This window comes from Kwoniella pini, chromosome 3, assembly GCF_000512605.2.
Source record: "Kwoniella pini CBS 10737 chromosome 3, complete sequence".
Lineage (NCBI taxonomy): Eukaryota > Fungi > Basidiomycota > Tremellomycetes > Tremellales > Cryptococcaceae > Kwoniella > Kwoniella pini.
In genome coordinates, this window is record NC_091718.1 from 1220982 (window position 1) to 1248896 (window position 27915).

The following is a 27915-nucleotide window of genomic DNA, read 5'->3' on the forward strand; positions in this document are numbered from 1 at the left end:
GATGCTTATTCCCCGTTTTTCCAGGCAACGTCTAAAGGAGTTTTATTGCTGAAGATCCGTTGCGATTACTAAGATAATAGTAGACGTGACCGACGTCAAGGTGATGGTGAGTAGAATAAGATATCTCTGTTTGGATTGTTTATTGTTTGTTGATGCAGCGGACAGGGCAGCACAATGTTTGTATTTTCGTGTTTATGATTTGTTTTTCGTTGAAGTAAAAGAGCGACGAATTCGAAGTATATGATAGATCTAGTTGACGTTGCATTCTAGCCCGACATGCTTGCTTTTTGTTTGTAGATGATTTGTAAGCTGAGTAAACAATGATTAAAAACTAATGATGAATGATGCTGATATTCTATATATGATTATATTGATATGTATATTATTTGTGTATCAGATAATCAAGGAATAAGAATTGACAATTGAACGATTGACAATATTTACTTACTATTATATTGACTACGCATGATCTCAACGTGGCACTATACTATTGTAATACACGCTAACGGCGTTATAAGCACCTCCCTTGGTATTATATTCTCCGGTCATCTAGTCTCTTATAATCTCTTGTCTCCTACTATCATACCAGTCATAGTAAGCAGTGAGATGCAAAAGAGGTGAAAAGCGAAATCAGTAGGAATTTCAACATTATATATTCAAGGCTCTCAAGATGGTTTCCGCGAACGCTGTAGCTGGACCATCTCGTACAAGAGGACAAGATACATGGTTCCCTACGAAATATCTCGAACCCAATCACCCGGATAATGAGGAAGTCCATGAACAAGCCGCTTATCAAGCTGCGGTTACACGACAAGGAGGTGATGATAGGAAAAGAAAGATCAAGCCTAGAAGAGCGGTAGATTATCAAGGTGGTGTAATTAAGTGGAGAATGGTTTGTTACTTCTCATCTCTCACCTTCGACCCCAAGTAGCTAATGAGTCTTTTTGGATCGATAAACTAGTTGACTAAGATGAAGGGTATAAAAGAGTATAGACCACCTATACATCCAAATCCATCGGATATAGTCAATGTGAGTCAACATCAAACTAATTTAGCTATAACAGGCGAATATTTATCTATTTCGCATCAAATAGTTATTACCTGCTGCCGCATTACGGTTGAATCCGTCGACATCAATATGCGATCAATGGGTACATACGTCTATCAACAAAGAAAGGTCGCCAACAAGGGTAGTACAGGTAAATTGATCTCACTGTATCCTTTATCACTACATGCTAACTTGGATATCTGCCGTACGTAGTGGACGCCAGATGCCCGTCGATTATTGACAGGAAATGATAAAGGTCAATTCACATTATGGAATGGATATTCATTCAATTACGAATCAATCACACAAGTACACGATGATAGTATACGTTCATTTACATATTCACATAATGGTCAAGCTTTAGTTTCTACCGATAAATTAGGAATGATTAAATATTTTACACCTCATTTAACGAATATTCATGGATTTCAAGGTCATAGAGAAGCATGTCACGGAGTCAGTTGGAGTCCTAATGATGAAAGATTCGTTAGTGGAGGAGATGATGGATTAGTAAAAATTTGGAGTTATCGTGAAGCTAGGGAAGAAAAAGTTTTAAGTGGTATGTAAAATCCACTCAACTCAGTTTCACAAATACAATGTAAGACAATATTGAAATAACCTAATCAAATTGGCTTTTCTAGGTCATGGATGGGATGTAAGATGTGTAGATTGGCATCCAACTAAAGGTTTGATTGTATCTGGCAGTAAAGATATGTTGGTGAAATTCTGGGATCCAAGAACAGGTAAAGATTTGAGTACTTTGTAAGTTAACAATCTTTAACCACTGTCCCACTCAAATGAATCTACACCACATTGACTGATGATAACATAGACATTCTCATAAATCTACAATAAATACATGCGTCTGGAGTCCTGAAGGTCATCTCGTTGCTACAGCAGGCGGAGATGCCGTGATTAGGCTGTTCGATATAAGGACGTTCAGAGAATTAGATGCTATGAAAGGTCATACCAAGGAGATTAATTGTGAGTATTATTGGATAGCATCGTACTCGAGCTTCACACGATTGACAACCGTATATAGGTCTCCAATGGCACCCAATTCACCATTCTTTGTTCACATCCGGCGATTCAGCAGGAACAATCAACCATTATTCTCTTACATCACCTACACCTTCTGAACCTATCACTTCGTTAGCATCAGCACATGAAGATGCGGTGTTCTCTCTATCTTATCATCCATTAGGTCATCTATTATGTTCAGGTTCGAAAGATTTCACAGCACGTTTCTGGCAACGAGCAAGACCTGCCGGTGGACATGAAAATGATAGATGGCATTTAGGTGAAGAAAAAGCAATGTTATCTAAGATGGAACTTGAAAGTGGATCCGGTTGGGCAGGTATGAAGAAGGATAATCAACCTGATGAGAAAGATAACAATGCGACTTCAGCTGGATTACCTGGATTGTCAAATTTAGTCGCTGCTGTGAATAATGCTTCTTCCGCTTTGAATGGCTTAAATAATGAACAAACATCCAATGGATTGCCTGGCTTGGGAGCATACACTTCAAATACTCAACCGACTACAACCAACCCTCTGCCTATTCCATTTTCCGGAAATGGAAACGGAAACGGTCCACAACGTACTCATTCTCCTGCTCATAGTCAAGGTATGGATGGACATGGTGGAGGTAGAATCAGAGCACCATTACCTCCTCAAGGAGAAATGTTGAGACAAATCAATGTACCTGATGGTGGTCGATTTGATAACAATCAAGGCAGGCGTGGAGGACAGGGAGGAAGGTATGGAAATGAAAGAGGACAAAGAGGAGGTGGAGGTGGAGGACAAAGTGGACCAGGTGGTTTTGGTGGTGCAGGAAATAATGGAGGAGGGAGTTATGGAGGACCACCTATGTCTTCAGGATATGGAGGACCTGTACAATCAACTAATCAAGGTGGATTCAACGGACCACCACCTCCTCAACCACAAAATGGGTATGGACCTCCAGCAGGTTATGGACAACCGCCCATTGGACAAGGATTTGTACCTCCTCCTCAAGGATATGGTGGACCTCATCCTCCTACGCGAAATGGTTATGGAACACCACCTCTACCTCAACAGCATAATTCAGGTCGTGCACCATTACCTCAAGGATACCCTGCTCAGGGTTTTGGAGGAGGTAATGGATGGAGATAATTCTTGTAAAATGTCAAGTAATGTGGGGCAAAGGGGAACGTTTTCCGTAGTGCTATAACAAACATCAAAATGCATTGTTTAACCGAAAGAAAAGGAGAAAAATCTAATTCATACAACATATATCTGGTGAAATCTAAGTCTTATAAGGATCCGATTTTTATCTATCATTCAATGGAATTTTAATGAGATATTTAATTCGAAATTATCGTCCAACCTCATGTTCTGCTAATAACATATTTGGTATACCATTTGAAATTGGATAAACATGTCCACATCCTTTACAAATCATATTTCCTTCTTCAACGTGAATCTTTTTGAAAAAAATTCAAAAAATTACAACTTATCAGCATATTATTTCTTTTCAATAATAAAATGTTAATTAAATTATGAAATCGATTTTAATTTGTTTTTCTCGATCTCGTTAACTCACTTCCATAAGTACATGATGTAAAGCTTTTAATTGTTCTTCAGTCCATGAAGAAATTTCAGGCATTTCTTCAGGTAAACTTTCATCTCCAAGCTGAATTGAATTTAAAAGCCAAAAAAAAACAGAAAATACGTTAATAAAAGCGCTACTTTAGAAGAAAGACAAAAAACAAAAAACATACAGATCTAGCTGTATGTACTAATGCTGACCAATCTAATTTAGGTAAAAACCTTTTCAAAAAATCTAAATTTTCTTCTGTAGGTCTAATTACAAGTTCAACTTCTGAAAATGATAATGGAAAATTATCTTTTGTACAATTTTCTATTAATAGTCAAAAGAAGGAATCAATAATTGAAAACAACTTAATATCTTATTATGAATGATAGGATAATTCATCCAAATGAAGAATAGTCTTTTTACTTACTAACGTGACATGCTAACATGTTATGTGTTATTAATCTAACCATCTTGTGAGTTGTCCAAAGGGTTATTTGTAATCCTTTAGTTCTGATCCTTTCAATGTTGATGTCTTGATTAAATACTTTGTGATTAATCCAAAAATGTGTATGTCATTTGTAATGATAATTCAATGTATATCGGATACAATTCAACAATTCAACAGAAATATCATCAATATGCATCAACATTTCTGAAATTCTCGAGTGAAGTTCCAAGATTTACGTAATTACCTTTTGAGAGTTCCCATGTGGTTAAATCTACCTTTATGCCACATTACTTAAACTAACCCCCATAAGGAAGAAAATACCGTATATCTCCGATTTTTCGAAAATTGTGCTTTTTCACCTAAACCTCTTTGTAGTGCTCGCTCGACGCCGTCTCTCAATCGTTTGGCAAAGGTTGGGAAAATTAATTCAACAATCATTAAAGTTATTATATTTTCTTCTCCTTAAGCAGTCACCGCTATCTACAAATCCTTTAAAAAATTCTCAAAAGTAGACAAGTCGCTGTTTAATTCCATTCTTCAACAATGTCTGAATTCAAAGATGATCTCGAAAAGACCGGTGGTGCTTCCGCTGCTCAAATCCACAAGATTAGAATTACCTTGACTTCTAGAAATGTTAAACCTTTAGAGAAATGTGAGTATTTGAAAGTTCAGTTCAAACAATGGTTCGAATGTGTGTGATTCGAATAGGCCTGGATGGAATTAGAAAAATGTTGGTTTTGGTGTCAATTTAGATGATGGGGATAAATAGATATAGCATACTTTAGTGGATCTAAAGGATTTTAAAGCGAAAAGAGGGAAACAATATCAATACTGACTTATATTCTTTTTTTTTTACTTAGTCTCTACCGATCTGATTAACAGAGCCAAGGACAGAGATCTTAAAGTCAAAGGTCCCGTTAGACTTCCTACTAAAGTCTTGAAACACACCACCAGAAAATCGTAAGTAGAATTTATCCATCCAAGAAAAGAAACGTTATCCGTTCTGGAAGTAATCATACTGATAATTATCTACTTCAATCAGTCCATGTGGTGAAGGTTCAAAGACTTGGGACAGATACGAAATGAGAATTCACAAAAGATTGATTGACCTTAACTCCTCAGCTGATGTTGTTAAACAAATCGTAAGTTACTTTTCGCCATTAAATCACAATCTTTATCGATAAAGCGGGATACTGATAACTCTATGATTATCTTGTAGACTTCCCTCACTCTTGAACCAGGAGTTGAAGTTGAAGTTACCATTGCTGGTTAAGCGTCATCGATCTTCCTTTATGGATGATTTCTGGAGATTAGTGGTTGTGTAATTATGGATCGGAAATCTATTTCTTTCTATAACTATGTATACTGCTTTTCTCTTTCATAAATTGCTTAAAGCAGAGGACGCATCTTAAGTTCCATATTCCTGTTCGAATTGCGTTCTGCGCTTGCACATTAAGGAATTACCTATTTTGATTCAGAAAACAAGAATTGACAATAGTGATATTCTGTTTCATTGTGCATACTATCACGTCAATCGGGATTGCATGTGATAAATTTATATCATAATATCTAAAACTGAACTCGCTATCACAACAATCACCCTTTGATAAGATTCAATAATCTATCAACTCTTTCAGCTTCTCTAAATCCACTAATAACAGCTCCTGCAACACTACCTCTATGTTCCATTTCAGTATGTTCACCTGCAAAACCTAATTTACCTTTCCAAATAGGTTTACTTAATTCTTTAAAATCCATTGGACTTCTTTCATCATTTTCACTTATAATTGAAGGTGTAGTAGTTGCACCAAAAGAAAATTCATCTTTTAACCAATTTGTTAATTCTCCATTTATAGGTTCTGAAATTTCAATTTCATTTGAATTTGAGAGATTAAATCTTTTAATTAAAAATTTATGAAAAGCTTTTATAACTTTTTCTTTTGAAAAATTTAATAATAATTTAGCAGGAGTTTCAGATAAATAAGTTAATAAAATTGGAGATGAATTAGGTAAAGAAGGACAATTTAAATTTGAAGTAACTAAAGTTGATCCATTAAAAATTTCTTCTAAATTTGAATTTTCTGTTAAAATAGTATTAGAATTAATTGGTAAAAAAGTATAAGATCCAATAAATGATGAATTTGGCCACCATGCTTTTTCATATTTTAATAATAATTTTTCAAGTATACCTACATTAGTTTGATTTATAATTTCAATTAATTTATTTGAAAGATTAGGTTTAAAAAAATCTTTTGATAAATTTTTTAATACACCTAAAGGTATAGTAGATATAATAGTTTTAGCTTTAAATTCTTCTTGATTAGTTTTAATTTTAATAACATTTTCATTTTCTAATTGTTTTATTTCTATAACTTTTTGTGAAAGTTTAATTTCAGCTTTAGAAGATTCAATTAATTTTTTAACTAATTCTTGATATCCACCTTCAGGAGCTGCATCTGATCCTGCAAAACAAGTTGTACTTTCCCATCCTGCCCATTTTAAAGAAGCTTTTTCTAATCTTAAACCTAATGGAATTTCTAATGTTCTAGCTAAACCTTCTGCTAAGGTTTTATCGTATCCTGCTTTAGAGTTCGAAGTGGCTTCTGAAGGATTAGCAGGTGATGTCGAAGTAGTGTCAGTAGTAGAGGGATCAGAAGATGAAGTTGAGGATGATTTGAACAATGGAGATGATTCGCCAAATAGAGCTGAAGCTAATGATGCGGATGAAGGAGGAGAAGGATGAGGTAATTTGAATGCTTCTTGTGCTGAAGACAAAGAAGATCGTAGAGAAGCAGCTTGTTCGGATGACAATGGACCTTTACGTCAATGTAAAGATAAAATTAGTATACTGTCCTATGCGGAGCAAAATGGAATACATACCATTAGGACCGTAAATAATACCTTCAAAAGGTTTAGGTAAATGAGCATTCACACCCAATTCTTTAGCTATATTTCTAGCAGGATTTCCCTCGTTGTAGCCATGTATCCAACTACAGCCCAAATCAATCTTATCATTTCCATCCACATATGTTCTAGCTCTTCCACCAATTCTATCTCTTGCTTCTATAATTAAAACTGAATGACCCTTCTCAGTAAGTTGTTTAGCAGCTACTGAACCAGACCATCCAGCTCCAATAATGATTGTATCGTATGTTTTACTTGACATTGTATTATGTATAGATCTTGTAAATATCAATGGAAATTTAATCATACTCTTTCTAAGAGGAAATGAACATTATAAACTGTCATCCATAGACAGTATTATCTATATGACACCGACATTGCGCCGAATACTACTCTAGCATCCATTGTGGAGGGTCCGCATTAAACCGGTCCGAACTAACGTCGGGATGATACCGACCGACCACATGAACTGCTTTGAATGCCACACTCGGCAATTTGTTGTTTATATATCCGTAATCATCCTCAGTTAACATTTGTTTTTATGATATGCTAACTACCATTTTACCCTGAAAATATCATCACTTCACCTTACACACGACTTATCAGTCATCATTATCATACATACATACATACCTCTCCAAATCCATCACTCTTCACCACCCCCTCCTCGCACGACACTGGCTGCCGCTGAGTATGTCTACGACCACAGCCTCCCATCGTCGGTGAAAGATCACTCGAAGAAAAGCGATTAACAACCAAGTTAGAAATTTACAACGTTAAATCAGAACGACGCCGCTCAAAGTCATCAAGCGGAATTTGCCCTTAATCTTACCGGAAAGTCGCGACAACCGTTTTCGTTGAATTCCTACGAGTAGTCCTTGGTTAACAAACAAAGCGGTAATCACAAGTTCAAGCTACGACTTTGAAGCACAACGGCGTGCTCGAAATTAGTTCCTTGTGCACTAACTACTATCTCGGACGTACAAGGGGTGCATCTCTTAGTCCAACAGAGACCACGCGATTTTAGTCATTCCGCTTTCCACAAAAAGCCAAGAACCTCCACTTCCCGGTTTAGCCTTTCATCAACTTTGTCAACAATACTCATTACACTATAGGCTTCAATCAATCACCAACGATAATAAGAACAACTCACGAGTTTGTAATCTCAGGGAGGAGGTAAACGTCGATATATACACTCCTCCCCCTTGCCATCCCTCTTCCTCTTCTTCCCCACTAAACCCCACTCTCATCTCTCACGTGATCGATATAGTCTTAAGCTATCAACATGACGGTCACGCAGAGGAGGGTGAGGAATGATGCCAAATCAGATGATAGGCCTGGTAAGTTGTCCAGCTGTGCTGCTCAATTGATCAATAAGAGAGGGAAGCTGATTTGTCATTCAAGTAACCGAGCCAGGGATCAAGTATACATGTGATTTCTGTAAGTTAATCATTCGTATTCATCGTATTTTGAGCTCTAACTTCGAGTACTCCACCCACATACTCGTGATGAAAGGTACTAATTCCCGTGCTTGCTTCAGGTCATGTTGATATAACGCATACTGTCCGTATAAAATGTGCTATGAAGGAGTGTGAGGAGGTTGACCTCTGTCCACAATGTTTTTGTGAAGGGAAAGAAGGTCTTCGGCACAAGGCATGGCACGATTATAAGGTAGTGGTGAGTCTGTCCCTCTCTGACCCATCTCTCTACACCGTTGCTAGTCATGCTCCGTAAGCCAATTTCCATTCTTTCTATAGGAGCAACATTCTCAGCCCATATTCTCACCGGACTGGGGCGCAGACGAAGAGCTGTTATTAGTTTCTGGATTGATTTCAAACGGTCTGGGGAACTGGTTAGAAGTAGCTCAGCACGTGGGTACCAGAACGAAGGAGGAGTGCGAAAAGCATTATTTAGAAACGTATCTTGGTGTAGGCTTAGACGGGAAAGATGTGAAGCATGAGGAAGGTGTCAAGCCTGAAATTGGCGATGATGGGAACACGGGAGTCGAAGATGACAGGAAAAGGCGAAGACCGTTCATGCCTGTGAGTTGAAATGCTTAATCACACAATTACTACCAGTATTGATGAGGTTGTCGCAGCCTATGGATAAATCGTTTGAAGTAGATCCTGATGAATTCCAAGCAAGAAAGAAAGCTAGAATCGAAGAAATGCGTAAACCTCATGGTGAGCTCTGACACGGGTTTTCTTCTTAATGATTAGCCAATGAGAGCTCATATGGTCACTCATTTCATAGCCTTACCACCGCCCAACGCAGCGCCTTTAGTTTCCGCACCTACAAACCACGAAGTAGCTGGATTCATGCCTGGTAGATTAGAATTTGAACATGAAGTCGATAATGAAGCTGAGATGGCGGTAAAAGACATGGAATTCGGACTGGTATGGAAATATGGAGGAGACGTACAACCTGAAGCGAAAGTGACTAAACCTCCGGACGAGGAAGAAGATGAAGAAGAGGAAGACGAGGAAGAAGATGAGAAAAAGAAGAAACAACAATCGAATGGTGATGATGCCCAAAAGCATAGTGACCGGGTCAAAAGTGATGTCGAACACGAGGATGAGTCTGAGCAACCAGTCGCTGGACCTTCTTCATCGAGTCCTACTAAAGAGAAAGAAACGCCCAAGAAGGATAAAGGTAAAGGCAAAGCCATCGGTCCACCTTTACCTGATATAGAGGATGAAGATGAGTTAGAAGTCAAATTGGCGATGCTGGATATTTACTTCTCGAAATTGGACAAGAGGATGGACGCGAAGGAGATACTATTCGATAGAGGATTGACGGAGCATAAGAAAGTGAGTAGCAGGCACAATTTCTCTGGTGAAGTGTAGGCGCAAGCAGTTCTGGAATTGCAGCAGTGATTAGGGCTTGAACGAGAGTATTCTTGGTGGAAAGATCGCTAATACTATCCTGATTGTAGATACAAGCTGCCGAACGTAAAAGACCGAAGGATGAAAGGGAATTCATTCAGCGTTATAAGGTATTTGCGAAATTCCAGACGGCGCAGGATTTCGAGGTCCTAATTGAAGGTCTCATATGTGAGCAATGGTTGTTGCAGCTCATATGAGAGCATCTGACAGCGGAGCTAATTTGACATTGTATAGACGAACAAAATCTGCGCAAACGAATAGCAGAATTACAAGAATACCGCCGTATGGGTATTACTACTAATGCGGAGGCTGAGGCATATGATGCTGCCAAAGCAGCTAGGGTAAGCTTTCAGTCATCTTCTGTTGGCGCTACAGAAAACTGACGAATTAGGGGTTCAGGCTGGTTATCGACCTCTCGTTCAACGCGATCGACCTGATATACCTGTTTCTGGAGCACGAGTTAATGCGGGACAACATCGATTTCTGCACGGTGGCATGGGCACACCACCTCCTGGTGATCCAAAAAGTCGTGAACCCACTCCTCGGGTTATACCGATGAACGTCGGAAGAAAACCTCGTGAGCAGTCTTTTCTTCTCACTTCTGTCCCTCAAATCTATCCTTCATTGTGTATACGACTAGATCCGCCAGCTGACTTGTTTTGTCAATACAGCTGCACCTCTCAATCTGGCGAATGCGGCTTCGCTCGATCTTCTAAGCGTGGAAGAACAATCCCTATGTTCGTCATTGAGAGTCTTACCCAAACCCTATTTAACAATCAAAGAACTTTACATCCGAGAAAATGAACGTCGTCATGGTTTATTGAAGAGAAGAGATGCCAGAAGGATGCTGAAAATTGACGTGAATAAATCAGGCAAGATATTCGATTATTTAGTACATAGTGGAATATTGCGCTTAAAATATGATCCGAATCAACCACAACACCCTCACCCTCATAAACAGCTGGATATCATCAACCTGAACGAAGACGATAATCATCATTTTACTCAAAATATACATATAAATGGGAATGGCATTGGTTTAGGTGGTGTCATTGTCGATGAAATTCGATTGAATGGGTTATAAAGTACGCTCAATGTAGATGATGATTTGGAAAGATTGTAAGAAATCTTGATTGGGGTGATCATAGCATTTATCAAGTAGTATTTTCCCCATCACAAATACAGTTGTATGCATGTATATAATCTTGAATAATTTCTATATAAGCTTACCAACCCATAATTCAGTCTCACCTTCATCTTGAGTTCCTTGAATCTTATCTATCATTATCATTTGAATTCCATTCGAAGATAACATATTCCATAATTCCCTTTCAGCAGGATCACGTTGTTTATAAGCTAAAATCAAAAGTGGTTTGATTAAAGAATTTGAAGTAAATAATGAAATTAATGTACGTAATAAAGAAGGAAAAGTAGATGTATTATAAGTTACATCTGCAGCTCTATAAATTGTAATTATTTATAATTTAGTTTTTTTGAATCATTTTACATTCAAAAAAGATAGAAAGGATTTTCTTTTCTTCTTAAAAAAGGTAACTTACACAATTAATTCAGGCCATGAATTGAATAACCAATTTGGTAATTCTTTATCCCAATCTAAAATTTTAGCTTGAATAATTGTATTTGATTTAATATCATTTTCATCTAATTGAGAATTTAAGAAAGGTTTTAAATTATTATATTCTAAATTTTCATTCATTAAAGGTATAGCAGTATCTAAATGTTTCAACTAAGTTTTTAGTACGATCTTTTATATTTTTTTTAAGAAGAATCATTATTATAATTTCGAACTTACCTAAATCTGTAGCTATTATCAAACGTTTGTGATTTGATAAATATTTTTTAAATGCTAAAGTAAGTGCTATTGAAACTAATCCCGTTCCACTTCCTAATTTAGAAAATAGAACATTTATCCCAAAATCAGCTTAACCTTTATTTAATGGAAAAGCAGAAAAAAAAATAAAAAAAGATCATGAATTGATATATACCTATTTCTAATATATTTAAATCTTCTTTTCTACTTATTAAATTCAAAATATCAATTGCTAATTGACGTGTATGTAAATTACGATTCGGTTCAAGATATTTCCAAAACCAAGATGAAAGTGCTAAACCTGAATCCCAAATTTTCTATTAAAATTTAAAATTCATTGATTAGCTTTTTTAATGATTCATACAAATTAGAATAAAAGGAAAAAAAAAATGAAAATCACTTTATCTAAATCAAAACTTGTTTGTTCAATTATTTTTAATTTATTTTTTATTCCTTCTTCTTCTTCTTCATTATCATTATCTTCGCTTTTTGATAATTTAAATTCACGTGTTATCCTACCTTGTTTTTGTATATCATATTTTTCTTTACCTTTTCTTTTATCTTTGATTTTATTAGATTGATTTTTGCTATTTATACCTTTTACAACTCCTGAAGTCGATGGATTAAAATCAGATCTTATAATATTTATACCTTCGCTCCATACTCCTAATATATCTACTTCATCTTCACAAAGTTGTAATAAACTTGAAGAAGGCTCATTTAACTTCTTTGTACCTGTATTGGTTATTGAAGGTGAAAATAAACCTAATCTCCATGATTCTCCTATTTGTACATTATCTGGAAGCGGTATATGAATTGGTTTATATGTACTTTGAGGAGGTATGAAAGTTGTTAATTCTTGTGATTTATTTGGAGGTGATACGGAAGGCGAAATGCGTTGCCAAGTATAATGAATCAAAGTTGGTTCGTATCGTAATCTATCGAGATGAGTGATCAGCTATTCATCTGAACTTTGAGTGTCAGCTTCGAGATATGAAGCTCGTATATTATACATACTCTGTCCGCAAATCGTTCGCTATTTGAGGTGTTATAATTATTTCTTTCGTACTTGATGAGGTAGAGACAGGAGGCGGACGAAGGAACGATATATACCAATACATCGTTGCAAATTGTCACCTAGCTATGCTTGTTTTCTCAAAGATGGTAGGTATGATAGTACCAATTCACCTGATCGGGCTATAATACTTGATTGATGTAGTTAAATTTGTATAGATGAATAGTAAGTGAGGTACTCGACATGAATATGATAAAATAACGATATTCAGTCTCGAATCTGAAATTTCAGATAATCTCGGTATTCTTTAAAAGTGATAACCGAGCCTTTTCATCAATGTTCAATATTAGACTTTTCTTTTCTTTTAACCCACAATTTGCATTCGATGCCTTTAGTGGATTATGATTCATCTGGATCAGAAGATGAAGTTCAAGATCATCATGACATTCCAGCTGAAAACTTGACCAGGAGAGCGTTAGAAGGTGAATTGAAAAATCGTTCTAACAAAAAGTAAGTCCATTTCGCAAATCCACCTTACCGTTCAACCGATCTAACGCATGTATTTTCGATTGCAGGCAAAAGACCTTACCTTCTCTTCCTGAGACATTCGCCACGGGTGAGCTCGTCTCAATGATGAGAGATATTCCCCAACTGATCATGTAAAGTAGGGTCAAAGGATGATCCCTCTTTACATCAAGGTAGGAAACGTACGAGACCGTATGTAGATGGCGAGTATAATGCTCATGTCTACCTTTCGCGTAAGTCTGGTGTTTTCCTGTTGTTATCGTAAACATGGGCGGATCATACAATTGATGTATGAGGCAGTGAGTATACCCTCAAGTCTTCGTAAGGTATTAGAAGAGATTTTGACAAGTCTACAAGATCAAATACCTAATCATGAAATATATTCCCTCGTATCGTCTTTACATATCTCTTTAACGAACTCATTACCTCTTAGACGACATCAGATCATACCTTTTCGAAACGAATTAACAAATCGTTTAAAAAGTATTGGAAAATTCAAATTAAGTTTCACTAGTGAAATCAAAGTATATTATAATCGATTAACATCAGGAGAAGAATATAGTGGAGGAAGAGCTTTTTTAGCTCTTCGCGTAGGAGCAGGAGCATTCGAGGTGAGTAATTCTATATCTCATAATGGATGTTATATGTCAAATTCGAGTATTGATTATCATCTATCTAGCTTGATAATATATTAAATAAGATCATTCACCCTTTATTGAATATAAATCATTTACCAACATATCATGAAAATCCTGAATTTCATACTTCCTTCGGATGGACTTTACTACGATCAACTCGTGATACCTTGTCGTCTGGACAAACGGTACCAACACTAGTTGAGGATGGAGAAGGTGAATCAGATATGACAGCATCGAACTTTGACATAAGATCAATCAAACTTGATGATAAGTCAAAAGGAAATAAACCTTTTACCGATGATATGGTAAAGCGAATTAATGTACAATTTAGAGAGAGGATTTTGGATAAACAGCCTAAAGGCGGTTGGGTAATCGATTGTGTGTACTTTAAGGTTGCCAAAGAAGTTCATATCTTACGATTGAGCGAGTAGAGAAATGCAGAATAAGCAATGTTGTACAGTATACATGAATCACGTAATGATACGGAATATAGGACTATATATACTTATTTACATTTGAGGAAATAAAATCCAATCCTTGACGAGATTTGTCGATTTTATCATCTATCTTTGTAATATTCTGCTCCATGTCCTCCACTTGCAGGTACAGGAACTGGCACGAATCTTCTTAACAATTCATTTTCCCATTCTTTCATTTCACCATTATGCCTTCTTTGCCTTATTGCTTCTTGAGACCAGTTTGTGTGTATTTCTTCAGCACTTGCACCAGACATAATAGCTTCTTCTTTTTCTGTTCTTTCATTTTCCAAAATTGTTTCTCTTTCTTTCAATGCTCTTGTCCATACTGACCAAGGTATAGATCCTCCTGTGGGTCCAGTACTTACTCCTTCCGTGGCTTCTTCAGCTTCTTCAACGATTTTAGATTCGTTTTTTGCGTTCATCTCTACTTCTCCTGAATCGCCAATTGATGCTGACATTGAGGTTGACGCTAAAGCTTCTTCATCCCCGTATAACGAAAATTCACCTTGTCGTGTCCTTGTGAGTTTCACAACGTGTGCTCCACAGCCCAATGCGATTCCTATATCATGTACGATTGATCTAACGTATGTTCCACTTGAGACTGTCATTTTAACAGTGAAAGTAGGTGGTCGAAGTCCATTTATAGGTGATATTTCAGGATAATCAGGTTTTCCCAAATCAGGTACGAAATTTTCTTCTTTCTTCGTTGTCTCTTGATTCCCTTCTTCCGGTTTTAATGGTTCAGAAGAAGTAGTATTCAAAGTATTTTGAGCTTCTTCAGAGATTAACGACTCTGATTTAGGTTTAGTAGGTTCAGTTCCTGCCTTTGAGACTATATCAGTCAATTTTCTAAACACTATTTTCTCTTCTTCCGATAATCTTTTTTCAGGCCATCTATAATCATGTCCTCCATCACCTGGAGTGACAGAAGCAGGTTTATAATCTACTAATTCAATTGATACTGTACATTTTCTTGTAGGTATTGGTCGAGGTAATGGTTTTGATTCTCTTGCATATTCATATAATGGTTTTCCATCCATTTTTAATGCTGAAAATCTGTTCATTTACAACCGAAATCCACGATAAGCGAAAATGAAAGAAAGTAAAACAGTAAATAATTGATCTTACATTGGTGGTACTTGATAAATCTCTCCTCGAAATCTATCTAATACTTTTTCGACATCTTCCTTTGTAACGTGTTCCCAAGATGAAGTTGATAATACTGGATCATCTGAATCCATAGAAGTCGTCATACAACCTAATAATCCTATACTTTCATATTCTTTTGAACATTCTAAAAACCTATTCAAATGCTTCGTACCTCTATTAACACCAATGACTGCAAGTTCCCTTCAATGAGCGTAATCCCCTTCTGATTGTTAATTACGGTCAAACTCACCTAAAACACCATCTGCTAGAGGATCTAAAGTTCCTCCCTGACCAATCTTTAATCCTAAATGTGAAGTGTTCTTCTTCTTATTTCGTTGACCCTTGGCGTGTCGTCTTCTTTCGGGATCATCGAAAAGCTTTGAATCAAGTAACAAAGAAGTAATGGAATCTATCACTTTCATACTATATTATCAGTTCGTTAGCTCGATCAAACCCATCCTCCAAGTATGAGTGATGCAGAACTTACGAACTTGGTCCTGAAGGTTTCGCTATGGGGAATAACCCATTGAGGGGTAACGGAGGTACAGAAGGTGATTTTGGCATTTTGGCGAGAGTCAAACCTGTTGATCGAAGTAAGCCGCCTAGAGGTCGGCGTAAAAGTAATGTCGTCTTGAAGAAAACGCTGAAGTTTTCAGCGCTGTTGATAGGGGTCTGTGAGAAGGAGACTATCAAAAGTTATTATTCTGAATAACTTGATTTCGACATTTCAGATTCCAACTTTTTGTATATTGCCGGAATCATTTACGTAATAAGGACGAGATTAGACCTCTTATGGCTTGGTGACGATTTATGGTAGGTGGTCTGAATTACTATATATCTCTTGCCTTACTTTTTCTTCACACGTAAGAAACTATCTGAACGAGTATCAGCCTTACTTCAGGTCATTGGACACATCATGGCAGTCCCGTCTTCGTCAAAAGCTCACGTGAAGCACTTCAAGCCGTATTTCACACCTGTTGAAGTGGAAAAGCTATCTGCAAAACAAAGAGGAAAATTGAGTGTATCCCGAGAAGAGAAAGTAAGACAACAGGCTTGTGGGTTCATTGATGCTGTAGGAGTAAGATGTGGATTGTAAGTAAACAGTCTCGGCCAATCTTTTCACTCATGTATACTCATGTTGCGATGCATCTTCAGCCCAAGAAAGACAATCGCTACTGCTCAAACGCTTTATATGCGATTTCACCTATTCTTCCCGTATAAGGATTTCAATTATGTTGTAAGCTTCCGAATAAACGTCCCGACTCAAAGTAGGTAGCTTACGCGGATGGCTAACAGGAAGTCGCTCTTTCGACCTTGTACGTATCGTCGAAATTACATGACACGATCAAGAAACCAAGAGAAATCATTCTTGCTTCTTTCCCCATTCGTTATCCCAATCTGGTAAGAAAAGGGACTATCGACGTCGCTACTGCCGAAGCGAATGGACTTGAACATGAAAGAAAGCGTGTATTAGCTTGTGAGAGGTTAGTACTAGAGACTATGGGCTTCAAATTTGGGGTAGAAACGGGTTTGAGGGGTGTGATAAAAATAGGAAAGAAGTTGGGCTGTAAGCTTTTTATCATACCTTTTCTGATCGATGTGTAGGCTTATCATCTGGTCGTGTAGTAGAAAAGAAGATGTGTCAGCATGCATGGAGGGTCGCTGTAGACTGGTGAGTCATCTCTGTGACGGAATGTGTCGTCGGCTGATAAAATCCCCTTAGTCACCGTACACAAGCACCCCTTTCGTTTCCTCCTCACATCATTGCGCTCGGATCGATATATACAGCTTCACTTCTGGTCTCAGAGAACTCTAGAATACATGCAAGCGGTGCTGTCCCACCCCCTGATACTACCTACCCGGCTCGGATCATAGACTTGCTGGGTAAAAGCGGAACATGGGAGAAAGAGTTTTCAGCGTCAGCAGGTCACATAGACGGTAGGCCACTTGATCTTTCACTCATAAAGCAGCTTGAGTGAAGCTGATGTAGGAATAATAGATGTCGCCCATTACCTCATTGACCTCTATGTCACCATTCTATCAGCTACACCCGATACTCTGTCTATCGGACATACACCATCACCAGTATCGCCCAAAGAATCCAATCCGACTGCCTCCCAATCCTCTAATACCACATCATCTACCCCCACAGCATTTCCTTTACCCCTATACTGGACATCTCAAACATTGACACAACTTAAGATCCAGCTTAGGGATAGAAGACCCGGTGCGCCGGCTGCTAATGTCGGCTGGGCTGCTGCAGGAACTGAATCGCTAAGCGCAATCGAAGGCGAGGAGGCGGTCGAGGGCATGGGTCAAAACGAAGGGACAATCAGATTTTTGTGGGATGTAGAAGTTGCGCCATGATCATTCTATATTCTGCACTGTATTTGACCCAGCAAACCTGTCATTGTCATGCATTCAACGTTTATATCCGTGATTTGTTATTCTTTGGAGATTTGATGAAATCGTCATCTTTATCGGGCAGATAGGTTCCGAGAATGCCGCGTTTGAGCGGTACGACTAACGTCACAGCAAATGTTAAACACTCATCAACAAACCCTATCATATCTCACTTGCACTACTTGTTTCAATTAGTACATAATTCGCATATCTGATAGTATTTCAGATTCCTCGAGCAGCTGTCGATACTCTCGTCAAGCGCGACCAATACTCATCTGGCTAACCACCGTCTTGGTGCGAAGAGCCTTCTGCCATCTGGGACAACCGAGGCTAGGTCAACGAACATGTCCAATCTAGATGACTGTGAGTAATCTTTCGCATATACAGATATACCGCGGGATTAATGAAGTGTTTAGTTGTGGAACATGCTTCTGGTCCAAGTGTGCCTCCTCGTTATTATTCCTCGGGGGCTTATAGAGGCTCCGGACCAGTCCCAACGGTAGGAGGAGGTGGTATTGAAAATGTAGGATATGAGGGGTTTGAGGTTGATGAAGATGACGAAGAAGCTGAAGATGTAGGCATGGTGAGAGCCGTGAGTAATTTTCATTGTGTAGTCTACACTGCGTGCTGAGCGACTATAAAATCCTTGTTATACAGTTGGAAACTGGATTTATACCATCATCATCGACACCTTCAGCATTACCTCCCCTGTTTTCTCTTTCGCTTGTCCAGTACTCTCCGCCATCTTCACTTATACACCTACGAGCATCCAATAATCTCCTCTTCCTCGCTGCAGCTCCACTCTCAATCATCATTATCGACCTTGAGAATCCAGAAGAATTAGTAACTATAGATTTACCTAAACCCGCTCCTGAGAAGGGTAGTCCCGTTCTCACATCTACTCCGACAATTACCAAATTATACTCAGATCCAACTGCAAGGCATCTATTAATCACGACGAGTACCGGAGACACATTCTATCTACCTATCAGTCCAGGTAATGCGGCTGTACAATCCAGACGACCTAGACCCTTGCGTCTTCGACAAAGTATAACAGCTGTAGGGTGGTCGCCCATATCTGGACACACATCCGAGGCGAATGGCACGGACGGCGGTCAGAATTCGGGTGGAAAGATTGATAACATCACTCCACCCTCTACAGATGTATTACTAGGTACAACAACTGGTCAAATTTTATCTTTACCTTTACCACCTCAAGATGATATATTCAAATCTGTATCCATAGGAATGAGTAAACCCGTAGAAAAAGATTTACAGACTGTTTACTCTTTACCTGATCAACAACCTATAACAGGCATTGGATTTGGATTTTGGTCCTCATCCACGTCGTCAGGTGGTGGATCCAACAAGAAGAAAGGAGGGGAAAAGAAAGCTTGGATAGTCATCACAACGAAAGAAAGGATGTATGAAGTACAAGCCAATGTCAGTTCAATGACTGCAGGCGGAAAGACCGGTGGCTGGGCTGAAGAGGTTTTCAAACCTCTCAGAGATGGCACACCCAGTAAGCTATCAGAGGAGAATTCTCTTTACTATCCTGAAAAGGCCTACTGACCTTGCAAGCAGAATTCCAGGAGCTACCCGGGGACCCACCGAATTCGACGTTGAATTTCTATATTCCTTCAATCGATGGTCAATCAGCCTCCTCGTTACCTGCTACTTCTGCTTTAGTATGGCTAACAGGTAATTCATTTAATATGTCACGAGTTCCCAATCATGAGCTGATGAATGATTCAGCGCCTGGGTTGTACACATCCCCAATCGCAACATCACTTTCAAATGATCTTCTAACAAAACCATCTTTGATACCTTATCCGTCATTCGATACCCCCTCAACGCCGGCTTTCAACCGAAACGTTCCTGCCAGTACATCTTCAAGATCTCCTATACCTATCGCTGTCTCCATAACTCAATGGCATTGGTTGCTTTTATACTCCAACCGGATAGTAGGTATCTCAAGGGAAACCGAAAAGGTCGTGTGGGATGAACAGCTTCCTCTGGTGAGTATTTGTCCTTATGCTTGTAGAAAATTACGCTGATCATGTCAAGTAGGCCACCGATGAAGAAGCTCTAGGTTTATCGGCTGATCCTGTCTCGCGAACATTCTGGATTTATACCGACAAATCCATACTGGAAGTACTAGTGAGGAATGAGGATCGGGACGTATGGAGAGCAAAGTTGGAGAAAGGAGAATACAACGATGCGTTGACATTCGCCAGGGTAGGTTTTTCGTATTTGTCTTTGCCCTCACCCTACATGACCCTAACTCTCTGAAACACTGGGAACAGACCCTGCCCCAGAAAGATATCGTACTTTCAAGACAAGGAGATGCACTTTTCGACCAAGGGCGCTTCATTCAAGCTGCACAATGCTATGCGAAATCTAGTCGAAGTTTCGAATTTGTCACTTTAAGGTTTATCGATGCAGACGAAAGGGATGCATTGAGGATGTATTTGGCTGATCGACTTGATCTATTGAATAAGAAGGTCAGTCGTCTGACTCTTATCTGCGTCACGTTAATCTACGAGCTGATGTCGATGCAGGAGCGCACGCAACGGATGATGCTTGCCACATGGCTCGTCGAGATCTATCTCAGCAAATGCAATACTCTCGAAGATATAGTCGCAGCTGAATCTGCCATTTCGGATGTGGAAAGTTTGACAATGGAAAGAAAGTTGATGGAAGAGGATCTGAAAAATTTCATAACTACCTATCAGGTATGTGACCGGTCGTTTGGGGCATGGGCTGTATGAATCGGCTAATACTGTTGAGCAGAACGATTTAGAACCTAAAGTAGTGTATGAGCTTATCCTTTCCCATGGCCGAACGGACCTGTACCTGTTCTACGCAAACCTCAACAAGGATCACAGTAAGGTCGTGGAGCACTGGGTGACTGAGGAAAAATGGCTGAAGGCCATTGATGTGCTGAATCGGCAGGTAAGCTTCGTATCTTACTTTCATGATAGGCAGCCCGGCTGATACAATACCTTAGGACTCCGTTGACCTGTACTACCGATTCGCCTCAATTTTAATGAGAAATGCGCCAAAGGAGACAGTCGATTCGTGGCTCCGACAAACCTCATTATCCCCTCGCCGGCTCATTCCAGCTTTACTCCAACAACAACAACGAAAAGAATCAATCGGCTCCAATCATGCTATACGGTATTTATCTCATGTTATACATAATCAAGGCTCAACCGATACGACCATATATAATCTCCTTCTCACTTTTTACGCATCAGACCCGGATTCCGACGATATGCCATTAATACGGTTCTTATCATCTTGTCCTGACGATCCAGAAACGGAAAAACCGTACTATGATCTAGATTATGCGCTTCGGACGTGTAAACAGCATGACAGAATACAACCTTGCGTGCTCATCTACTCCAAGCTAGGCTTGTACGAAAGTAGTGTTGATTTAGCGCTGGAAAAAGGAGATTTGGAGTTGGCAAAAATCAATGCTGATCGACCTGATGATGATGAGGTTTTGAGAAAGAAGTTGTGGTTGAAAATTGCTAAATATGTGGTGCAAGAGCAAAAGGATATCAAGAGGTGAGTCGAATATTCGTAACGCAGATTATAGGTTGGAAGCGGAATCTGATATGCCTGGAACCAGTGCCATGAAGTTTTTAGAATCGACAGATTTGATAAAAATAGAAGATATTCTACCGTTCTTCCCTGATTTTGTCGTCATAGATGATTTCAAAGTGGAAATTTGCAATGCGCTAGAAGAATATTCATCTAAGATTGACGAGCTCAAAGCTGAGATGGACGAAGCTACTGCCTCAGCCGAATCTATTCGACGAGATATCGAAGGCTTAGCCAATCGCTTCGTGACTGTCGAAGCAGGAGATAAATGTTGGAAATGTGGTGTCAGCTTGACCACACGGCAGTTCTACGTGTTTCCCTGTCAACATGTCTTCCATGCTGATTGTCTGATTACAATGGTCAGTCAATATGATCAATTCATGATTCTTGATCAGCAATCAACTGACAGCTCTGACTATCTAGGCAATGGAGTACCTTCCCGCACACTCACTACGACGTATATTGAAATTGCAAGACGAGCTAGTGACGCGATCGGCAGATCCATCGTCTCGAGCATTGTTATCATCGAATTTCAGTCCTTCTCAATCTGGCGCAGGTACACCTCGGCATACAAAAGAAGGATCAAATAGGCAACCAACATCCGGATCAACAGCTACAGACCTATTGTTGGGATTAGGAGGACGAAATAAAATTTTAGCTGCTGGAGATAAATTAAGAGAAATGATCATTCCTGATGCTTTGGCTCAAGCTGTCTCTGTCGTAGGAGCTGGAGTAGGTGTAAGCTCAGGAGGATCGGGAAAGAACAGAAAGAAATACGATAGGAAAATAGATGAAGGAAGAGCTGAAGAAATAAGGAAGGAATTAGATGAATTGGTAGCCTCGGTTTGTCCTCTTTGTGAAGGTAGTATAGTGGGTTTGGATAAACCTTTTGTCGAAGAAGGTGAAGATACGAGAGACTGGGAAGTGTAGATAGGAAGCATACTTCGTACTTGCATCGACATGTATTGGATAAACAAAATCGGGCGATGGAAGAGCATGCGCTAAAAATTTGGTGTCGGAGGATACATGTCATGGAGAGCATGTCTTTCTTCCCCAGATTTGAAGCTTTACCATACAGTTCAGTTTACGGAATGATTTATCAGCCAATTATGAGATGCAATACTATTGTAAATACTGAGAAACAATTACTTAATCGATCAATCTCCATTAGACATTTGGTGAGGTACAATTGATATAATCTAAACCTTGCCAAAAGCGGTATGTCTCATTGTAGTACCATTCCGGACGAATCAGAATGAATCAAAGGACGATCAGACATAAGAGGCACTAATCCATATACATGTCTTAACAAAACCTATTGAAGATCAGAAACATGCGCATTCAGAACTTGTCACGATGATGATCCACTTATACATTTGAATGATGCGAGATCAGATCTGGATTGTTTCGTAGATCCTCAAACACATCAATGTATGACTGAGAAAAGACCCCTCTGGCAAAATAGTAAATCAAGATAATTGATTCAGAAGAGATAGGATGAGGTAGACATTATCTACAGCTACGCAATCAATGGATCCCCAGATGGAATCATTGTGAAGAAAAGAGCATATAAGGCGATGCGCTCGAACAACATCTCGACTTTTTCTTCTCATCCTTCAACAAACGAACATCACCTTCTCCTCCTAAGCCAACTTACTTTCCAACGCCGGCCGTTGAACTGAATCTACACTCTTTGGCAAATATACCTCATCAATAATTTCGATATATAGCTAGTTTATTTCATCGATCTCCATACCTAAATCTCGATCACACAAACCAAAGGTCTAGCTAGTCTACCTCTGTTCTTTCATCTCTTTATCTAGATACCGATTGTCTTGTCCGACTTCTAGTAATTTCCTATCACATACACTCGGAACTCAAGGTTAGCTCGCAAATTCATTCCCTTTTCTACCTTTTGAAACAATTATCATCAACATTACAATGTACGCTACCAGAACTCTCGCTCTTTTCGCTATTCTTCCTTACCTCGCTTCTGCTGCTCCAATCTTTGGTTTTCCCAATGTAGGTGATATCCTTGGTTTAGGTAAAGGCAATTCCATCGACGCATCGACTGTAGCTATTGTCGTTCCGAAAATCACTAGCATTGTTGGATCCGCCATTCCAGCTGCTACTTCAGCTATCGGAGTAATCGTATCATCCGAAACTAAATTCATCGGTTCCGCCGTTGCTCAAGCTACTCAAGCTGCATCTGCAATCACGAACAATGCCAATATAGGAGGTTCAGTTGATGTGAACGCCGGAGCTTCTGGTTCAATTTCTGGTGTTGCGCTTCCAGCTGTAAATCCCGCCAGCTTAATCAACTCTGTTACTTCCGCTGCAGGATCGATAGTCAACTCCTCGGGTGGTCTTACCGGTGTCGCCAGTGGTACTCTTGGTCAAGTTGGGTCCACCGCCAATGGTGTTATAAGTCAAGTTCAGGATACCGCTAAAGGAGCTGCTGGATCTACTGTTAGCACAGCTTCCACCGTCGTTGGAGGGACTGTTGGTAAAGTTGAAGACACCGCCAAAGCAGTTGCTGGTTCTGCTATCGGTACAACCTCCAACATTATCGGTGGTACTGTATCTCAAGGTCAAAATGCTGTTAGTGGTGTGCTGACAGGAGCGACAAGCCAAGTTCAGAATACTGCCGGGAATGTAGTCAATCAAGTGTTTGGCTCAGCTCAAAATGTAGTAGGAGGAATAGTCAGTGGAACCACTGGTCAAGCTTCCAACACGATCAACGGTGTTATCAGTGGAATCACTGGAAATTTAGGCAGTGGCTTACTCAGTGGAGCTATCGGTCAAGGTTCGAATGTAGTAGGAGGCATAGTCAGTGGTGTTACTGGACAAGGATCGAATGTTGTAGGTGGAGTCGTTGGTCAAGCTTCAGGTGTCTTGGGCAGCATCGCTCCTGCATCGACTACAGGAGTTGTAGGTGGACTAAATAGCAGTCCCGTTCAAATTATCCAATCTTTAAGCAACGTAATTACAAACCTTCAACCTGTTTCACTCACTGACACTATCTCTCATTTGCAAGACATTAGCGCTGTTATCAGTGCAATGGCTTCCACTGAAGCTTCTTTGATGACAGAGTGAGTTCTAATCCTTTACCACTGCTCAAAGCGAAAAAAGCTTTTCGTGACCACTGATGAGTGTGTTAATTATAGCACTGCATCAGCACAATTCTCACCTTTCATCAATTACGCTTCTCAATTCGTTCGAAATCTTAATACGTTTTACAAGTCTCTCCCAACGGCTATCACTTCTTCTACTCAGTTCTTGACCGTCGCAGCTCAAATTGACCAAGCTACGGCAGCAATGTTAAATGGTATCAAAATTACTACTGCCGGTTCTACTCAATTGGCAACAGCTTTATATGGTGATGGTCAGTTTACCGTTAGTAATATGGTAGCCTTCCTACCCAAGAGTGAGTTCTCCGATTCTTATTTGCAGATCTTATATATTGATCGTGTTTTATGTATGTCAGCTCTGGCTATTCTTCCTCCGGCTCCAATCAGTATCTAGGAAGACTGATGTTGGACTAGTCCGAGAACCAGAGTATGCTGAAATGGAGTTGAAGACAGACCGAGACAAGTGTAGTAGAGTCAATTTTTGACTTCTTTGGGATATTAAACTTTACTGTATCACTTGGATCCTTTTATTGGAAAGATCAAAGATGCTTTATCTGATAATTCTCTTGTTATTCTCAATAGTATCTTTGTCATTTCTTTATTCCGCGCATGTAATAAATTGTCTGTGCACAGGCACTGAATCTCAGACTCACATAAAAACCAGATCGACAGACAGAAGTCTAAATGCCATGAATGTGCATGGACCGTCCGGCATACAATGCATCATGCGAGAAAGCTAATACTTGATTCTACTTCTCAAAGATTCCTTCCAGCATCTTCGGCAGCTTGTACAGCACTCTCAAACCAATTCCTAAGTACAGCTTGATCTTCCTGTCCTACACTTATCCTGACCAATCCTCGTTCAACTCCATGGCTTGCTGCCCAATCTAACTCAAGATAATGGGCTAAGATGGTATATGGAGAGGCTAAGGTGAAACTAGTACCAAGGGAAGGTCCTTTTGCACAACCGATAGTATTATAAAATGCCTTTGAAGCAGCTTCAGTTGTAAAAGTGATTGAAAATAATCCACCAAATCCTCCTTTTCCTGTAGGTGGTAATCTTTGAGCTTGTTTATAAGTTTCCGGTGTTTCAAATCTTGGATAATACACTTGTTTTATCACTTTGCCCTCTAAGGGTGTCGATCTGTCTGCCAATGATCTCTTAAATAGATAATCTGTAACATCGTAGGCGTTATCGTTGACTCGTTTTATTCGTCCTCTATAATCACGTGAATTGCGTTCCATGTACACTGCGTCTTCTGGATAATAGTTATCTTCGTAAATCTCAGTTTGAGCTGCTTTGAGATCTTCGAAAATTGGACTATTAGGATTAAGGATAAGACTAAATATCCAAGTCAGCGCTGCGATGCGTGACGATCACTTATATCGAGCTCACCTTCCACCCATTACGTTGGCATCACCACTGAAAATCTTGGTCAGACTGCTAACCACAATATCGGCAAATTCAACGACTTCCACATTGATGAAATTCCCTATCGTTTCATCTACGACTATTACGAATCCGTATTCATCTGCTAGTTGTCTGATTTTGACTAAATCTGGACTTCGCAATAAGGGATTCGAAGGGAATTCGCAAAACAATGATAAGATAGGAGCTTCTTTATCTGGGTTTTGTAGCAATTTTTCCAAGGCTGGTATATCTGCTGTACCTCCCGCACCTAAGAAATGACAACCAGGACCCCATTTTTCGAGAATTTTAAGTGTATCCGTGTAAGGGAATCTAATAAGATCCCACAATCATCAATGTTAATCCTGTTGCCATAGAGAAGCGATTTGAACTTACCCGTAGCAGACACTTTTACCCTCCTTTTCACCTTTCCTACGTCGAGCCGTCCTGGCAATGTCAAAAGCATGCCATATCGCGCTCATACCGCAAGGATAAAGATAAACGTCGTCCTCCTTGACAGCTCTTTTTCCCGATCCTGATCCCGCACCTCTAGCAACATCGTCTACTGTTCCATACCCTTCATCACTGGGCAAAAGTCCACCTGCAATTCGTCTCTTTAGCGCTTGTTTGGCTAAAGGAGCATTAAATAATGGCATATTTCTACCGTATCTTTCTTCTAGATATGTTGTCAAATCCGGAGTAAGGGCTTCTTCTTTGACAGGTTCAACTGGTATATCGTCTTTATCTAAAGTTGGTGTAGAAGGTGTGGAAGGAGTGATAGGTGTAGGAGGTACAGAATTGGTTCTTCTTGAATAATGTCTGTTTCTTGTAGAAGGTGCTTTTGAAGGAGGTCTTTCTAATGTAGGTGGAGTAGGTGGACGATTAGTTGAACCAGCAGGAGTTTCACCTAAAAAAGCCAAAGCTCTTTCTGCTAATCTTGAACAAATTCCATCTCCTGAATGTTGCCAAAACGCTTTACCAAATGACCAATTTGATTTATGAAATAATAATATTTGTAATTCAATACAATCTACTCCTCCTAAAGCTTTTGTATTTGATGTATCAATTATTGATACTGCTGAGGGACAAATAACAAATTCAACTATACGAGCTGGAATTGATGGATTTTGAGACGCTAAGAAATCACGTCCTTCTCCTGCTACTTTTGGTGAAGGTAATAAAATACATAATTCGTCTGGTCTTCCGAATTTTGCTAAACATAAAGCGGCAAGCTATACTCGTGATTCATTTATCAGCTTTCTGATTACGTCTCAAATTGCAGAGCTGTAGAAGGTAAAGATCGCACCTTTTGTATACTTCTATGAATGAAAAATCTGGGATACCCAGTCTCCATTCGATCTACAACACGTTGTTCACCTTCTTCATAACCAATATTATCTTCCCAAGTCGGCAAAGAGACCGATATGGCGTGAGCAGTGAGAGCTGGTACAGAAGCTCCAAGTGGAATAGGTGAAGGCATACTTATGGGTGGAGCAGCAAAGACTGTCGATGGCATTTCTACTATGAGTCTTGGACAAGTAAGATATAGTGATAGTTAAACGGAAATAATTGCGAAAAGAATAGAAATAGCTGAATTTTCAGACTCGAGCTAAGAACGCTGAATCTAAAAATAAGGCAGACAAATAGCCGATTTGTTATTGTTTCTCGATTTTCGAGTCAACTCGGACTATTAGAATTATTCCGATCAATTCATAATCTTCAATACAAAATGAATTTCGAAGCCTTTCGGGAATTTTGTAATGACGTGCTTGGGATAGATCATACAAATCGTGCATAATGTATGAGACGATGGTGGTACAACAAGCACAAATGTATTGTAAGATTCTTCTAGACTATGTATTTC

The 27915-nt window shown here is 39.2% G+C and overlaps 12 protein-coding genes across 12 annotated transcripts; 7 read left to right on the forward strand and 5 right to left on the reverse strand.

The window, feature by feature from the left end:
* Positions 1 to 670: 670 nt before the first annotated feature.
* Positions 671 to 3202, forward strand: I206_102649 (uncharacterized protein; the record flags this gene model as incomplete). The annotated part of the gene is made up of 7 exons (XM_019154756.1): positions 671 to 892; positions 962 to 1030; positions 1095 to 1199; positions 1262 to 1607; positions 1690 to 1810; positions 1881 to 2032; positions 2091 to 3202. 7 exons carry the CDS (start codon positions 671 to 673, stop codon positions 3200 to 3202), a joined length of 2127 nt encoding a protein of 708 aa, XP_019012159.1.
* Positions 3203 to 3404: 202 nt separating this feature from the next.
* On the reverse strand, positions 3405 to 4096 carry I206_102650 (uncharacterized protein; the record flags this gene model as incomplete). The annotated part of the gene is made up of 4 exons (XM_019154757.1): positions 3405 to 3512; positions 3633 to 3722; positions 3811 to 3950; positions 4054 to 4096. The coding sequence occupies 4 exons, from the start codon at positions 4094 to 4096 to the stop codon at positions 3405 to 3407; spliced, it is 381 nt and encodes a 126-aa protein (XP_019012160.1).
* Positions 4097 to 4617: 521 nt separating this feature from the next.
* I206_102651 (40S ribosomal protein uS10) lies at positions 4618 to 5347 on the forward strand (the record flags this gene model as incomplete). Its single annotated transcript, XM_019154758.1, has 4 exons — positions 4618 to 4726; positions 4935 to 5034; positions 5117 to 5216; positions 5294 to 5347. 4 exons carry the CDS (start codon positions 4618 to 4620, stop codon positions 5345 to 5347), a joined length of 363 nt encoding a protein of 120 aa, XP_019012161.1.
* Positions 5348 to 5670: 323 nt separating this feature from the next.
* On the reverse strand, positions 5671 to 7240 carry I206_102652 (uncharacterized protein; the record flags this gene model as incomplete). Its single annotated transcript, XM_019154759.1, has 2 exons — positions 5671 to 6890; positions 6955 to 7240. 2 exons carry the CDS (start codon positions 7238 to 7240, stop codon positions 5671 to 5673), a joined length of 1506 nt encoding a protein of 501 aa, XP_019012162.1.
* Positions 7241 to 8263: 1023 nt separating this feature from the next.
* Positions 8264 to 10947, forward strand: I206_102653 (uncharacterized protein; the record flags this gene model as incomplete). The annotated part of the gene is made up of 10 exons (XM_070202600.1): positions 8264 to 8318; positions 8383 to 8418; positions 8519 to 8655; positions 8736 to 9020; positions 9077 to 9161; positions 9232 to 9788; positions 9914 to 10031; positions 10098 to 10204; positions 10263 to 10440; positions 10535 to 10947. The coding sequence occupies 10 exons, from the start codon at positions 8264 to 8266 to the stop codon at positions 10945 to 10947; spliced, it is 1971 nt and encodes a 656-aa protein (XP_070058701.1).
* Positions 10948 to 11079: 132 nt separating this feature from the next.
* On the reverse strand, positions 11080 to 12815 carry I206_102654 (uncharacterized protein; the record flags this gene model as incomplete). Its single annotated transcript, XM_019154761.1, has 6 exons — positions 11080 to 11323; positions 11423 to 11597; positions 11677 to 11769; positions 11870 to 12011; positions 12095 to 12632; positions 12712 to 12815. 6 exons carry the CDS (start codon positions 12813 to 12815, stop codon positions 11080 to 11082), a joined length of 1296 nt encoding a protein of 431 aa, XP_019012164.1.
* Positions 12816 to 13094: 279 nt separating this feature from the next.
* I206_102655 (uncharacterized protein) lies at positions 13095 to 14303 on the forward strand (the record flags this gene model as incomplete). The annotated part of the gene is made up of 5 exons (XM_019154762.1): positions 13095 to 13219; positions 13285 to 13325; positions 13378 to 13467; positions 13535 to 13845; positions 13914 to 14303. 5 exons carry the CDS (start codon positions 13095 to 13097, stop codon positions 14301 to 14303), a joined length of 957 nt encoding a protein of 318 aa, XP_019012165.1.
* A 128-nt stretch (positions 14304 to 14431) lies between these two features.
* Positions 14432 to 16064, reverse strand: I206_102656 (tRNA pseudouridine(55) synthase; the record flags this gene model as incomplete). Its single annotated transcript, XM_019154763.1, has 4 exons — positions 14432 to 15407; positions 15480 to 15690; positions 15751 to 15923; positions 15988 to 16064. The coding sequence occupies 4 exons, from the start codon at positions 16062 to 16064 to the stop codon at positions 14432 to 14434; spliced, it is 1437 nt and encodes a 478-aa protein (XP_019012166.1).
* A 352-nt stretch (positions 16065 to 16416) lies between these two features.
* Positions 16417 to 17867, forward strand: I206_102657 (uncharacterized protein; the record flags this gene model as incomplete). Its single annotated transcript, XM_019154764.1, has 6 exons — positions 16417 to 16592; positions 16656 to 16737; positions 16797 to 17067; positions 17127 to 17172; positions 17224 to 17438; positions 17500 to 17867. The coding sequence occupies 6 exons, from the start codon at positions 16417 to 16419 to the stop codon at positions 17865 to 17867; spliced, it is 1158 nt and encodes a 385-aa protein (XP_019012167.1).
* Positions 17868 to 18247: 380 nt separating this feature from the next.
* Positions 18248 to 22442, forward strand: I206_102658 (uncharacterized protein; the record flags this gene model as incomplete). Its single annotated transcript, XM_019154765.1, has 12 exons — positions 18248 to 18266; positions 18320 to 18495; positions 18561 to 19425; positions 19488 to 19604; positions 19659 to 19921; positions 19974 to 20141; positions 20210 to 20407; positions 20465 to 20638; positions 20697 to 20858; positions 20914 to 21476; positions 21541 to 21871; positions 21936 to 22442. The coding sequence occupies 12 exons, from the start codon at positions 18248 to 18250 to the stop codon at positions 22440 to 22442; spliced, it is 3543 nt and encodes a 1180-aa protein (XP_019012168.1).
* Positions 22443 to 23453: 1011 nt separating this feature from the next.
* On the forward strand, positions 23454 to 25037 carry I206_102659 (uncharacterized protein; the record flags this gene model as incomplete). The annotated part of the gene is made up of 3 exons (XM_019154766.1): positions 23454 to 24604; positions 24680 to 24939; positions 25000 to 25037. 3 exons carry the CDS (start codon positions 23454 to 23456, stop codon positions 25035 to 25037), a joined length of 1449 nt encoding a protein of 482 aa, XP_019012169.1.
* A 362-nt stretch (positions 25038 to 25399) lies between these two features.
* On the reverse strand, positions 25400 to 27567 carry I206_102660 (uncharacterized protein; the record flags this gene model as incomplete). Its single annotated transcript, XM_019154767.1, has 4 exons — positions 25400 to 25985; positions 26040 to 26384; positions 26448 to 27283; positions 27358 to 27567. 4 exons carry the CDS (start codon positions 27565 to 27567, stop codon positions 25400 to 25402), a joined length of 1977 nt encoding a protein of 658 aa, XP_019012170.1.
* Between the last annotated feature and the right edge of the window lie 348 nt (positions 27568 to 27915).